Source organism: Canis lupus, chromosome 19, assembly GCF_048164855.1.
Source record: "Canis lupus baileyi chromosome 19, mCanLup2.hap1, whole genome shotgun sequence".
NCBI classification, from domain to species: domain Eukaryota; kingdom Metazoa; phylum Chordata; class Mammalia; order Carnivora; family Canidae; genus Canis; species Canis lupus.
In genome coordinates, this window is record NC_132856.1 from 46571806 (window position 1) to 46584980 (window position 13175).

A 13175-nucleotide genomic window follows, 5' to 3' on the forward strand; every position below is an offset into this window, starting at 1 on the left:
GCGGAGAGGCACCCGCCTACCTGGTGGTTTCACTTGTCGCCTACGGCACCTTCGCCCTAGCTTCCCCCTCCCGCCCACCTCCTGGCCGTTTTCCAAACACACCAAGCTCAGGGCTTGCCTCTTGGCCTTTGCACTGACGGTTCCCCTGCTAGGAACGCCCTTCCCCACATCCGCTCTCCCACCCCCCCACCTGCCCCCCATGCCCAAATGCCACTTCCTCAGAGCCCCCTAATCATACTCGGGCCTTATTTCTTTATGGTTCTGGTCGCTGTTTGTGACTGTGACATGGTTTTGGTGCCTCCTCCTCCATCAGACTAGGTGCTCCCCAAAGGTGGGCACTGTACGCTGTTCCCCACACCAGATCTTACAGATGGGGAAACTGAGCCCCCCCCCCCATAGGGAGCAGCCTTCACCCAGAAGCACCCAGTGGTGGCAATCAGGACTCCCAACACAGCTCTGGAGCCCCTGGCACCTCCCCATTTCCTGGTCTCAGGGCCCAGGTTATCTCTTGAGCCATATGGCTGATAGCTTTATCAGAGACTGCCAGGGCCTGAGGCTCTCAGCTGCGTCCAGACCTAGCCCCCCCCCCGCCCCCCGCCCCCCAGCCAGGCTTCTGTCTCCCTACTACGCTGAGCCCAGCCGCTGCCAAGTGCCTGCCACCCCTGCCTCACCCCAGCACCCTGAACCCAACGCCTGGAGGAACCTTTCTGATTCTACTCAAGTCCAGATCCTTCCCCTCCAGCCTGCCCCAAGGCCACTCTAACCCCTGAATCACACCATACCCTTCCCCACAGAGCATCCTCCACCAAGTCCAGGCTCTTTCACTTTGGCCTATAGACGGGAGTTTGAATCCTGACTCGTCCCCCCGCCCCCCCATTCTGGAGCCCCAGGCAGTGGCTTTCCTTCTCTGACCCTGTTTCCCCATCCTACCCTGGTCAGGTTTTGGTGAAGAAGTGGTCATTTACATTGTGGACTCTGTTCAGCTTATGTCCAGTGAAGCCTGAATGGTCCTCACACATGTCACCTTCTCCACTGACCATGACCCATGGCCTCACTGGAGCTTGGCCCACACTGGGTACTCCAGGATGGAAAGGACCTCCCCAGGATCTGCTGCCTCCTGCAGGCCAGGACTGTCAATAGCAGTCGGGACTGATGACCTCAGGTGTGCCCACCTGAGCTGGGACTTGGAGGGCTACCAGGCCAGCACAGTGATGGGATGGGCTCTAGATCCCCACATCCGTCATGGGACCTGAAGTCAGGTGGCCCCCTCCCATGCAGTGAATATGAACGTCCCAGAGCCATGCAAAACAGGCGGCAGCTGGGTGGGTCCTGCTTTATTCAGAAGGCAAGGACCCCTCTCCTGGTTGCTCCATGCCCACCAGGGGCCTGGGGAGAATCAGGGGGCCCGGGGGCCAAAGGAAGCTCCTGGCTCCCCCAGCTCCAATCAGGGAGGAAGCGGGCGGTGGCCCACCCCTACCCTCGCCTGCAGTCCGGCCCTGTCTTCTGCCCAGACAGTCTGGGTGGGGAGGGCCCTGGTCCGCTCAGCCCGACTCAGCTTCGGCTCCTTGAACTCCAAGAGGCGCCGCTGTACAGGGCTTCCTGGATGGCGTGGAGGTGGCGGCCACACGATGGCCAAGATTGAGGGGTCCGGTGGCAGGCAGGGTTGTCACCCACAGTCTGAAGGGGCCATGGGGGGCCACTGGCACGGGGGGCTCCGGGCTGCCTGGTCCAGGGGTCCGAGGCCAGGCCGGGGCGGCAGGGGTGGTGGGGGCGGGCGTATGGCTTGGGCGATGAGGCCGGGCAGGGCCTGCAGGGAGGCGCCCAGGGCATCCAGGCGGCCTTCGAGGGCAGCCAGGCGGGCCTCAAGCTCCTCGTGCTGGGCGTGCAGCTCGGACATGAGGTCGTACAGGACATTCTGGGTCTGCCGGAGACAGCGGGAGAGAAAGGAGAGGCCAAGTGAGAGACAGCAGAGGACAGACACACAGAGAGATGGGTGACCAGCCCCAGTTGGGTGGGAGGCCACTAAGAAGGACCCAAGTGGGGGACAAGTGCGAGGACACCCCTGCCCCACAGGTCTCTCGCTGTACCACAGGGAATGGGCGAGAGGAGAGACAGGTCTTGAATGCCAGGCTGGGGACCCCCAGGCCTGGGGAAGGTTGGGGTGGTCCCGGGGTGGGGGAAGGCATGCCGGTTCTGGGCTCACGCTGCTCCAGGCTGGGAACATGGTCGAGGGGGAGGAGGCCCAGTTGTAAATCACCGTCCCTCCCGCACCCCACATTAGACTGGGGAGGGACAAGGGTCAGCGGCAGGGTGGGGCAGGGCAGGGGGGCAGTGACCAGTCCAAGGATCTGACCCAATCACAGATCGGGGAGCACAGCAGCCACAACAAGGACTGTAACAGTCGTACAGGCGATGAGGTATCCCCACCGCCTCGCCTGCTCCCCACAAGCCAACAAGCAGGAGCCGGTTCTGCCAACGTCCAGTTGGACCCCGGAGGGGAGGCAGCCACTCAGACCTGGGCGCAGCGCCGCTCTCGCCACCAGACGGCGACAGAACACTGTTCCTCATCTCTAACCTCAGTGGGGTGTCCACCGGACCCCCAGGCAGGCAGCGCTGAGTGGGAGGATTGGTGCTGAGGGGAAAAGAGCCCCCAGCCTCCCGCTGCCCAGCAGGGGGACAAGATGAGGCACCTAGCGCGGCGCCTTGCTGCCTTCCGCCTTCTACCGCTGGCCTCTGCCTTCCAGCCTCCGTGCCTGAGCCTCGGTAGGTCCTCCCGGGTCCCCTCTTAGGGTCACTTGACCCTCACCCTGGCCTGCATCAGGGCACCACAGTCCCCAGGGCCTAGGGGAACATCTGAAGGCACCTGGTCTCTGATGATTTTTTTCTGGCCTGAGGTTTAAATTCTTCAAAACGTAGAATATGCGTTTTACTTTTGTCAGAGATACACAAATTAAATCAGCGACGTTGGGTAGGAGCGCATTAAAGTTTAATACTGGAAAACATTTTAACCTTATTAAATTTTAAAAATTAGGAACCCTATAATCCCATCCAATTAAAGCCTTACTTCAAAGGAGGCTTTGTTAAATGTACGGAGAGGACTATACTACCATGATTGAGAGGTTTAAATAACTCTGAAAAATTCAAACTTCAATCATCTATACTAATGGAAGGAAGTGCGATATGGATAATCCCAATTATAATAACTAGTACCTGAGCTTTTCAAAGGCATTTCGTATGTATTTCTAGCTATAATCTCATAGGACATCAAATTAGTTTGGCAAGGGTTTCTGTATGCTCTTAGGATTATGTTCTTGCTACCACCAAGTGATTTCTTCAGGGCTCTACAATATGGTTTTTTTTTCCCCCTATCTATAATGTTTCTTTCCAAATTAAATATATGTAGGTTAATATCATACTGCATTCTCTTGATAATGATGAAGAGAATGAGTCCAAAACGCTCTGGGTATAAGAAGGAGAATAGGACTTAACATCTTCCAAAGATAATATTAAATTAACCTCAGACTAATTAACTGATTATGGGTTGGAGCCAGTGAGCCGAGTTCACATGTGAACCATTCGTGAAAGGTTTGCTGCTGCTCAGAAGGGAGCTCAGAATCACGTGGCAGATATTCTAAGAGCTTGCCTGGCTAAAGATGGGTCACCTGTCCCATCTTGTAGTGGATGAATAAAAAGCGGGGAACAGGGTCGGGCTTGACAATGAAACCAACAGAGAGATTCCAGAAACTGGTCTTAGAGAGCTCCTGCAGCCAACTTTAATTTCCTGAAAGATATTTAACTGCTGCACAAATAAGCTTTCTGCTAATGCTATCATTTGAATTTGTATCCATATATCCAAAAAGAATCTTGTTTTCTCTCCAATTTTAAAGCCTCTATGTAGATATGCCTAAAAAAATAAAATAAAACAAAAGGGTACTTTATCAGTTTAGCCCACTAATTAGATATTCTGAATTAAGCTATTTTATTAGATACTATTTAAAAAAAATAAAATAGCTGCCAAAGTTAAAAAGTGGTCTACATGTAGATATAGATTCCTAGCATCTCTCTTTATTGAACACCCCCTATCCTCCTGTGGGGGCCTGACCAGCCTCTGCTGGCCCCAGGGAACCCCCCACCCAGCCCGGCCCTACTGACCTTGGCCAGGTCGGCGAGCGTGTTGGCCTGGTCATTCAGCTTCCCCTGCTCAATCTTCACACTCCGGAGCCTGGAGGACAGGTGGGAGGGTGGGTAGGGGCTGGGTGGAGGCTGTAGAGGAGTGGGGTCCTTCATGCACCCACCCTGCCTGAGGTGGCCTTGTGGGACGTGTGGAGGGGGCATGAGGTGGGAATTAGGGTCAGGCCCCATGCAGCCCATTCCCTCCTAGCACACAGCAGGGGGCAGGGTCTGGGGGGTGGTTAAGCTGTCTCCCAGTGTCCACCTTCTGGCCACATCTAAGTGGCCTGATTCAGGATGTCCTGGGAACTTGGACCTGCACGCCCCCCCCCCCCCCCCCCCCGCCTCCCTCCAGCCCAAGTGAAGACTTCACAGGCCTGCAGGGTGGATACAAGCCCTGGCCACCTCCTGAGGTCCTGAGGCCAGGGGCAGTGCTCCACAAGCTGCCCTGGGGGTGTGCCCTGCCCCAGGACCACCATGCACCCTGCGCCCCCAGGAAGACACTTACTTCTGAGCTCTGGCAGGACCCGGCAGAGCAGAGAGAAATCACAAGGCAATTTTAATCTCAGTGCAACTGGGTGGCATGTGCCCAACCCTGTCCGCCTCCCGCATGCACAACCCCAGGACCAGGCTGGGGGCCCTGTGTGGCTGAGGGGGCAATGCCAGCCCCTTGGGGATGCATTTCTTCTTTTGGACTCCCTCCAGTAGTGCCCACTCAGCAAATGCGGCTGCTTTCACCCTGTGGTCCCATTGTATTCTAGTCTGTGCCGGGCACCTGGCCCCAGAGGTGGCCTTCAGTCCAGAGAACTCTGCCCGTGATGTTTCCCAAGAGGGAGAATGAGGCTCAGAGAGGCAAAGCCAGTGCCCACCAGCACTCCAGCAGGATTTGAACCGGTACCTGCCACTTAGCCTCTGCACCTGGGCCTCCCAACAGCTGCCTGTGGGTAGGAGGGTGGGGAATTGGCCACAGAGTGTCCTTGTCCCTCATCTCCATCCCTTGTGTTGTTAAACTAGCCTAGGGAAACTATACCAGATAGGACTCCTCTCCACTGGTCCAAACTCCATCTCTGCGTGCCCACATGTGACAGATGCTCAGGGAAGCCCCTTAGGGCCCACCCATGCTGGGTACTTCCGGGATCCCTGATAGGACCAAGCCCTCGGTCTGGAGAAATGCGGTGGACGCAAACACTCCAGCCCTGGGGGTGTGAGGCTGCCCCGGAGTGCGGGTAGAGGCCTGCCAAGCTCAGGAATGCCTTTAGCGGGGAACTTGGTCTTGATGTCTTGGCAACCTTCCATGTTATGCATTGAACAGGGTTCCGCCAGAAAGGTATCTTGAAGCCTTACCCCCTCACCCAGTTTCTCAGAATGTGACCTTATTTGGAAATAGGGTCTTTCTAGATTTAATCAAGAGGAGGTCTTCGGGGTGGGCCTGAATGCAAGGATGGGTGTCCTAATAAAAAGGGGGATATTTGGACACAGACATGCACAGAGGGAGGGATGAGAAGACACAGGGAGGTGGCCATGTGAAGATAAGGGATTAGAATGACATATCTAGAAGCCAAGGACCACCCGAGGCTGCCAGAAACTAGGAAAGAGGCCTGGACCAGATCTTCCCCTAGTGCTTTCAGATGGAAAACAGTCTTGCTAACTCATTGGTTTTCTACTTCTGAACTCTGGAACAGGAAGATCATAAAATTTGCTGTTTTAAATCAGCCACTTTGTGGTACTTTGCATCCCCAGCAAATTCATATACTTTCCAAACCCATGCTATGCTCCTCAATCCGTCCTGAGACCATTTCTTCCTTTTCAGTGGCTGCTCATACAGTGCTCCTGGCATGGAGACTCCCCAGCTCAAGAATATGCCATGGCTCCCTCATGGTTGCATATCAGACCTCCGGTCTCCCTAGCACCATGCTCATTCCTACCTTCCCACCATTGCCCAAACTGTGGACAATCCTTGGTATGCCTACCCACCTTTTGGTTTCTTAACCAAATTCCAACCACCCTTCAGGCCCTAGTTCAAACTTCTTTGATTTTATCAGCTTTACAGGGCACCTTTTTTTTCTTTTGGCTGGGAAGGGAGTAGGTTTAGGGGGACCTAAGAATGAGTGAGGGGCACCTGGCTGGCTCAGTCAGTGGAGCATGTGACTCTTGATCTCGGGGTTGTGAGTTTGAGCCCCATGTTGGGTGTAGAGGTTACTTAAAAATAAAATCTTAAAATATATAAATAAAGAGATGAATAGATAGATGAATCAATATATAAGAGTGGGGCAGTCCTAAAAAAAAAAAAAAAAAAAGAGTGGGGCAGTCTTGCCCCAGAACAAAGGGACACAGGTAACTCACAGAGCTGGTACATTCTCCACAAACCTGGCTCTCCTCTCATCTTCCCACTTACCCCCAACAACCGTCTGGAACACCCATTGGGGCAAAGTCCAGGGCAGGGCCACATCTGTGTCCCCCATGCCTGGCACACAAGCTGGCACAGGAAATGCCAGAGCAATCACCAAATGAACATATGAAGGGTGGAAATGGCAACACTGATAGTTCCCATGTTTAGAAAACACTGTATGGCAGGTAGGCATAGTTGAAACCCCAGTTGTGTTCGATCCACACCTCATCCCTGGAGAAAAGGCACATTAATTATAATTACCACTGTCTCCACTTTAGGGAAATGAAGCTTGGAATAGCACAGTCACTTGCCCAGGCCCCACAGTCAGTGGCAGACAGCAGCCTGGGTCCCAGTGGTCAGTGAACAACTGTACGAGCATCAATAAGTGAGGGGTCTCTGTCCTCATGGGCCTTAGGGTCTTGTGAGGACTAAGACCGGGACACAGTGAGACTGAGTAAGTGTGGTACCAGCTCCTCTCTCTGCTTTTTAGATGATGGTGGAAGCAGAAGCAGGAGTAGGGGTTGGGAGTCGGTCCACCATGTGTCACTAGTGCAAGTTCTGTGCCAGGGACTGTGCTGGGCATTCCTGCATATCATCTCATTTAGATCTCTCATTTAGATCTCCTTGCAGTCTTCTGATATAGAGACTTAATATTTGAAACCAATCCAATTATAATAGTAAACACAATAACTGTAAATGGACTAAATTCTCCAGCTAAAAGACAGACTGTTAAGAGCCCCAGGAAACTGGGGGCAACGGATCTGTTTTTTATCTTGACTGTGGTAATTATCTCATGGGTATGTACCTATGTTAACACTGACCAGACTGTACATTTTAAGTAGATACAGTTGACTACATGTCAATTATACATCGATAAAGCTGAGGCAAAGATTATTTAACAGGATTCAAAAGTTGAAGTCCAGCTGGCTGAGCTTCCTCTCCTGTGGGCTGGTCTCCTCATGGGCTCACTCCTTTACCTTCTGGCACCCCGGGAGCTGGGCTGCCCCAGCCACAACCCTAAACTCTCCTCCAGCCCAACCTCCCTAATTCCGCCACTCACACTGGGGTTCTCCATGCTGCCTCTTGTCTCTTTTCTCCACGGCTGAATCAGCAGCCTTCCTGCTGGACTAGTTCAGACTGAACACTATTCACTTCACTTTGTGACTCACTGGTCCCTGTGTCTGGCCTGGGAGCTCTTCAGGCAGGGAACATCTGATTTTCTTAGGGGAGCCCAATAGTGAATAGGTTTTCTCACAAAGTGAGAGATGAGAATCCATGGGCTCATTCTGAGAAGTGCCTAAATACATTTTTTTTCTGTTGTTTGCAATTTTAAGTCAGGTACCACATGACTCGATTGTAAATATAAACTAAAAGTGCCACACTCCACAGGATTTGGAGCTGTTTAAATTCTAGACTGGGTGCTGTCCCATACATTCTATATGTGGCTGCTGAGCCTTGAAATGTAGCTGGTCCGAATAAAAATGGGCTGTAAATGTAAAATACACAATAGGCTTTGAGGATTTAGTGCCAAAACTTTCTAGAATATCTCATTACTGATTTTTATATTAACCATGTTAAAATAATATTTTCCATATATTAAATAAATATATTAAAATTTGTGTCATTTGTTTTCTTTTACTTTTTTTTTTTTAAATGTGGCTACTAGGAAACTTTAAATTATGTAGTGGTTTACATGGTATTTCTAATGGACAGTGATTGACATATTAGAGCCTGGCATAGCCCAAATCTGGCTAGTTGCCTATTTGGGAAAATAAAGTTTTATTAGAGCATGATCCACCCATTCCTCTTCACTGCAATCCTGCTACAACAGCAGAGTAGAGTAGTTATGACAGACTGTCTGGTCCACAAAGCCTCAAATATTTACTCTCTGGCCCTTTATAGGAAAATTTTGCCAACTTTGGCTGCACACTGGACTCACCTGAGGAACTTAAACTTAAAGCCAAGGTGCATTCCAGAGTCTGTCTGTGCTAACTGGCATTACGTGCAGCCTATAGAATTTTTAAAGCCCTGTGGGTGATTCCAGCCAAGGATGAGAACTACTTGATTAAATAATTTTCAGGGCAAAGGGACAAGAGAGGAAATCAAGTAATTTCCAATTACCCCACATGATCACATGAATCAGGACACAAAGTTAATTCTGAGCTTTCTGGCAGCCAAAGCAAAAGAGGGAAATTGCATTGCTTAACATCTAAAAGGTAAAATAATTTTGGCTATTTTGGAGAATAAAATATGCTTCTTGCCATTTATGTTGTGTGGGTTGCCTAACTTATCAAAAGGTGATTGCCCTGGATAATAGCTGGGCCCATCTCTTGCCTCCTTCTGACCATCCCACCCAGCACAGAGGCTGCAAGCCCCAACCAACTGACCACCCAGAATGGGAGGGGCCATGACGAAGCCACACTGAGCTGTCTGGCCTGGCCTGTAGCCTCCTCCTGAGGACCACAGCTGCCTCCGCACCAGGTGGACACAGAAACGTGAGTGGGAAAGGTGCTGGACTTACTGATGGATGGCTTGGAGGAACTTACGCTGGTGTTTCCGAACCCGGGCGTGGTCTGGCTTCTTTACCAGCCTGGTGTGTTTGTAGATGAGCCACGTCTCCCTGAGAACGTTAGCAGCGGCATTTTTTACCTGGGGCCCGAAAAAGAACAATTCCGTAAGGTAGGCACAAAACTGTAGACAGTTCTGGAAACTTCCAGAAACTCTTAGAAACTCCTGGAAATGCCCCTCTGGGGTCTTGGGCCTGTAAGGCACGGCCATATTTACATGTCCACATCTGTGCTCTATGAATCTGTGTGTGTGTGCATGTATGTCATTTCTATCATTCAGTACAGGCCAGACCCTTGTTATACACCCTACAAATGTTAAATCAATGAATTTACAGATGTTGATATCTCTCTCACTTTATACATGGGGAAACTGAGGCACAGAGAATGCAACCTGCCAAGATCAGACAGCTTATATATTGTACCTGGAGGCCTGCCTGGCCCCAAGATGCCTGCCTCTTGCTGTGTGGTTCAGGGTGGGGCTATGACTGGGCACAGAGGTGGCCACCTGGGGCCATTGCCATCTCTCTGTGCATGGCTCATGAGCATTCACATGGGCAACAGGGCACAAGGCAGTGCAACGACCTGTGGGCATGTGGACATGCCCAGTGTATTCAGGAGTAAAGTGGGGAGGCTCTACTCTTGAGGACTGGGGAGGGGGGGTGCGGCCGTGAGGGAGGTCTTTACCCGCTTGGTGAGCTGAGTGTCCATCATGAAGTTGTGCACATGTTTCTCTGCCTTGGTGAGCTCCAGTTTCCGGGCCACCACGGCCACCACGAGTGCTGTGCAGCCGGCCCCCTGCATGCAGAGGATGAGGAACACATCAGTGTCTTGCCTCACGTAGTCCCAGGCCGCAGAGAGGACACCCTCCATCCTCCAGGAAGCATGCCCTGATTCCACCCTCACCTTTACCCTCCAAGCCCATAATAGCGTTGGCAGATCCCACCTGTTATTAAGCTCACTGACTCCCAGCCCCACCTGCTTAATATCAGTTGAAAGTCTGGGGAATGTGTCCCACTGATTAGCTTATCTGGTCCCCCAAGAGCTCTGGTAGGTAAGACCACTCTTCCTCCATTGGGCAGAGGGGCTCAGAGATGAGAAAGAGAGAATAGGGCAAGATCTGCAGGTACATCCAGGGCTGACAACCATGGAGGAGTGAGGATTGGAAGCATTTCCATCAAGGCTTTGGGGTCTGGGTGCTGGGGATAGAGACCCAGAAGACATGTTTTTCCACACTCAAGGGAGGGGTCAGCTGGCAGCGTGAGAAGGCAGTGTGAGCGAAGGGTCAGGCTGGCTGCCTATTGGTGGTGGTGGGGGGGAGCATTTGCAGGTAGGAAAGAGCAAAGTGGAGGTCCCAGGAGGTGGGGAAGGGGAGGATGCCTCCCCCATGGTGAGCTCCCTGCTGGATGCAACCACATTCCCCAGGGTGCCCAAAGTGGCAGCCAGACCTCCCAGCTAGTGAAAGAGGTCAGAGAGGACTTGCTCGTCTATCAGGGAGCAAGCAGCCTAGGAGAGAAGGGCAGGAGTGAGGACCCAAGAGAGAGGAAAGGGCTGACAGGTGGAAGAAGGGGCAGCAAAAAGGGACATGGGAGGGAGGCAGAGTCTGCCACAAAGGAGTAGGGGCTGGGAGCCTAGAACATCTGGGAGGTGTCATCTGCTCCAGAGGTGCCCAAGGCAGGTGGCAGGAGCAGGCAAGGCCAGGTGTTCCCCACCTGCACTGAAGTCAGTTCCTGGTGCCTTACCGACCAGGTGCTTCCTCCCCAGGCTGCTACCTCTAAGGAAAGAGGGAGAGGCTGGGCTCAGCTCCTAGGCTGGGGGGGCTGGGGGCCTAGGGGGCCTGGGCTGTAGTTCAGTCTTGCTTGGGGATGGGAGACACTTATGGGGAGGGCTGGGCAAGGGCTAGGGACACCATCAGACAGTCCTGGGCAGGTACAGATGCCCACATGCCCAGCCTGGGCAGGACATGCTCAAGGTTACCCTCTGAGGAAACCCTGTCATGGGTTCCGGGAAAAAGCCCTGTCCACTGTGGCACAGAAACATGCTGGAAAGTTCCCGTGGCATACTATGCACAAGGGAAAAGGACATCTGCCAATTCCACACAAGAGCACAGAAACCACGTCTGGCCAGAGACACCGGGCTCAGAGGGGGCCTGACGAGGATGCCCTGGAGTTCAACAGCCAAACGCACAGCTGCTGAATTACTGGAAGGAGGGGACACACCTGGGCAAGGGTGGAAGAGGAGGGAGCTAACAGAAGAGCTTGAGGGCAGCCCTGGTGGCTCGGCGGTTTGGCACCACCTTCGGTCCAGGGTATGATCCTGGGGACCCGGGATCGAGTCCTGCATCGGGCTCCCTGCATGGAGCCCGCTCCTCCCTCTGCCTGTGTCTCTGCCTCTCTCTCTCTGTGTCTCTCATGAATAAATAAAATCTTAAAAAAAAAAAAAAAAGAAGAAGAGCTTGAGACCAGGGCGCCTGGGGGGCTCAACTGGTTAAGTCACCAATTTGATTTCAGTTCAGGTGATGATCTTCAGGGTCCTGAGATCGATCGAGCCCCATGTCAGGCTCTGAGCTCAGTGGGGTATCTGCTTGTCCCTCTCCCTCTGATCCTCCCGCTTGTGTTCTCTCTCAAAGAAAGAGCGAGCTCAAGACTGACCCAAGCATGACTGTTGGCGTGCACGCCAGGAGCAGAGGCAGCAAGTAAGCTGCAGGACACACAAGGAATTCATTTTCTGGCAGAAGCCAAGGTTCCAGAGAACAGAACTCAGCTTTTCCATCTAATCTTGGGCTTTCTGTGTTTGACTTCACCTTACCTGAGTACTTTTCTTTGTTCGTTTGTAAAGTTTACTTGCTTGTGGTGGGGGCTAGACTGTGGCCGATCTTTTAGTCTTTTCCCCTCCCCTCTCTTGCAAAATAGTGTAATAAATTGGTGTGTGGCCATTTTGCCAGAGAGGGGCCATGTCAGCTTGGCCAGAAGGACGGCCCCAGTGGAAGCAAGGGAGAGGACAAGGACCCCTAGTTTATGCCCAAACAGCTTAGAGGGGATGAAAGGTGAAGAGGAGACACGGGCCTTTGGGAGATAGTGACAACTGAGAGCAATCCACAAGCCATGAAACAGGACGGGCAAAGCCACGACAAGACAACCTCTCCATCTGCGAGAAGAAAGGAAACTTGTGGCGATGGTGTCTTATTTTCCCAAGAATGCATCTCTCTGTGTGGAGAAAAGGAAGGACACAGTCCAAGGAGTGGCCTGGGGTCGAACCTGGGGTGGGATCAGGTTGGTTTCTTTGGCCTACTGGTGTTCACTGAGTTTCAGAAATGAACATGTTATTCACTGGGGGCTGGGGAGAGGAGTAGGAGACTGTGCATTCAACAATTCATAATCCAAAACATGGTGAAGTGTTTGTGAAGGAGGTGGAAGTTTGGAAAAAGAAGGTTCCAGAAGGAAGGGATGAGCAGGAAAATTGGTGATGGAATCAGGGAAAGGAGATACCCAATGTCAAAGGTTACCCTCACCCACAGTTGGCCTTGAGGAGTCTTTGGGGAGATGGGGTGCTGCCAGGGCCCACTGAGTCACATGAAACAAACTTCACACCATGGCGGCTCTCCGTGGGGTGCTTGGGATACCTCAAAAGTCATGCAAGGATGGGGGGAGTTGGGCTGTGATGGCACAACCCAGAGGGTGTTGATTGGGTGTTCACAGCATTCACATAAAGGAAGAGACTTGAACCCTACAACGAGCAGAAGTGGGCACTGGTTACAGCTGGGGAAACTGAGGCATGGAAGCATCAAGCCCTTAGGCCTGGACCCAAGGGTGTGAATTCAGCAGGCTGCAGAGAATAAAGGGCAAAGAAAACTCGGTGCTAAGAGTGGACCACAGCATATAGCCCTGTGGGCACCACAGGAACTACATACCCAGGGCTGGAAGAAGCCAAGAAGAGAGGCCTCCAGGAAGCCCAATGGTGGAGATTCTGAGGTCATGGCAGAGGTAAGGAGGAGGGAAGCGAAGGGGCAGGATGACACAAGGAGGAACTCTGATGCATTATAGCTCGCAGTA

The 13175-nt window shown here is 52.4% G+C and overlaps 1 protein-coding gene across 4 annotated transcripts in view; it reads right to left on the reverse strand.

Annotated features, from left to right (window-relative positions):
* Nucleotides 1–1319: 1319 nt before the first annotated feature.
* The window catches only part of KCNN1 (potassium calcium-activated channel subfamily N member 1), a 31166-nt gene continuing 19310 nt past the window's right edge, over nucleotides 1320–13175 (reverse strand). For all 4 annotated transcript variants that reach the window (XM_072786778.1, XM_072786775.1, XM_072786776.1 and 1 more), the window contains 4 exons: nucleotides 9811–9921; nucleotides 9081–9208; nucleotides 4153–4222; nucleotides 1320–1921 (listed from right to left, as the gene is read on the reverse strand). In XM_072786778.1, coding sequence (XP_072642879.1) covers nucleotides 1667–1921; nucleotides 4153–4222; nucleotides 9081–9208; nucleotides 9811–9921 — 564 coding nt within the window. In that variant the 3' untranslated portion in view covers nucleotides 1320–1666. The remainder of the gene's footprint in view (nucleotides 1922–4152; nucleotides 4223–9080; nucleotides 9209–9810; nucleotides 9922–13175) is intronic.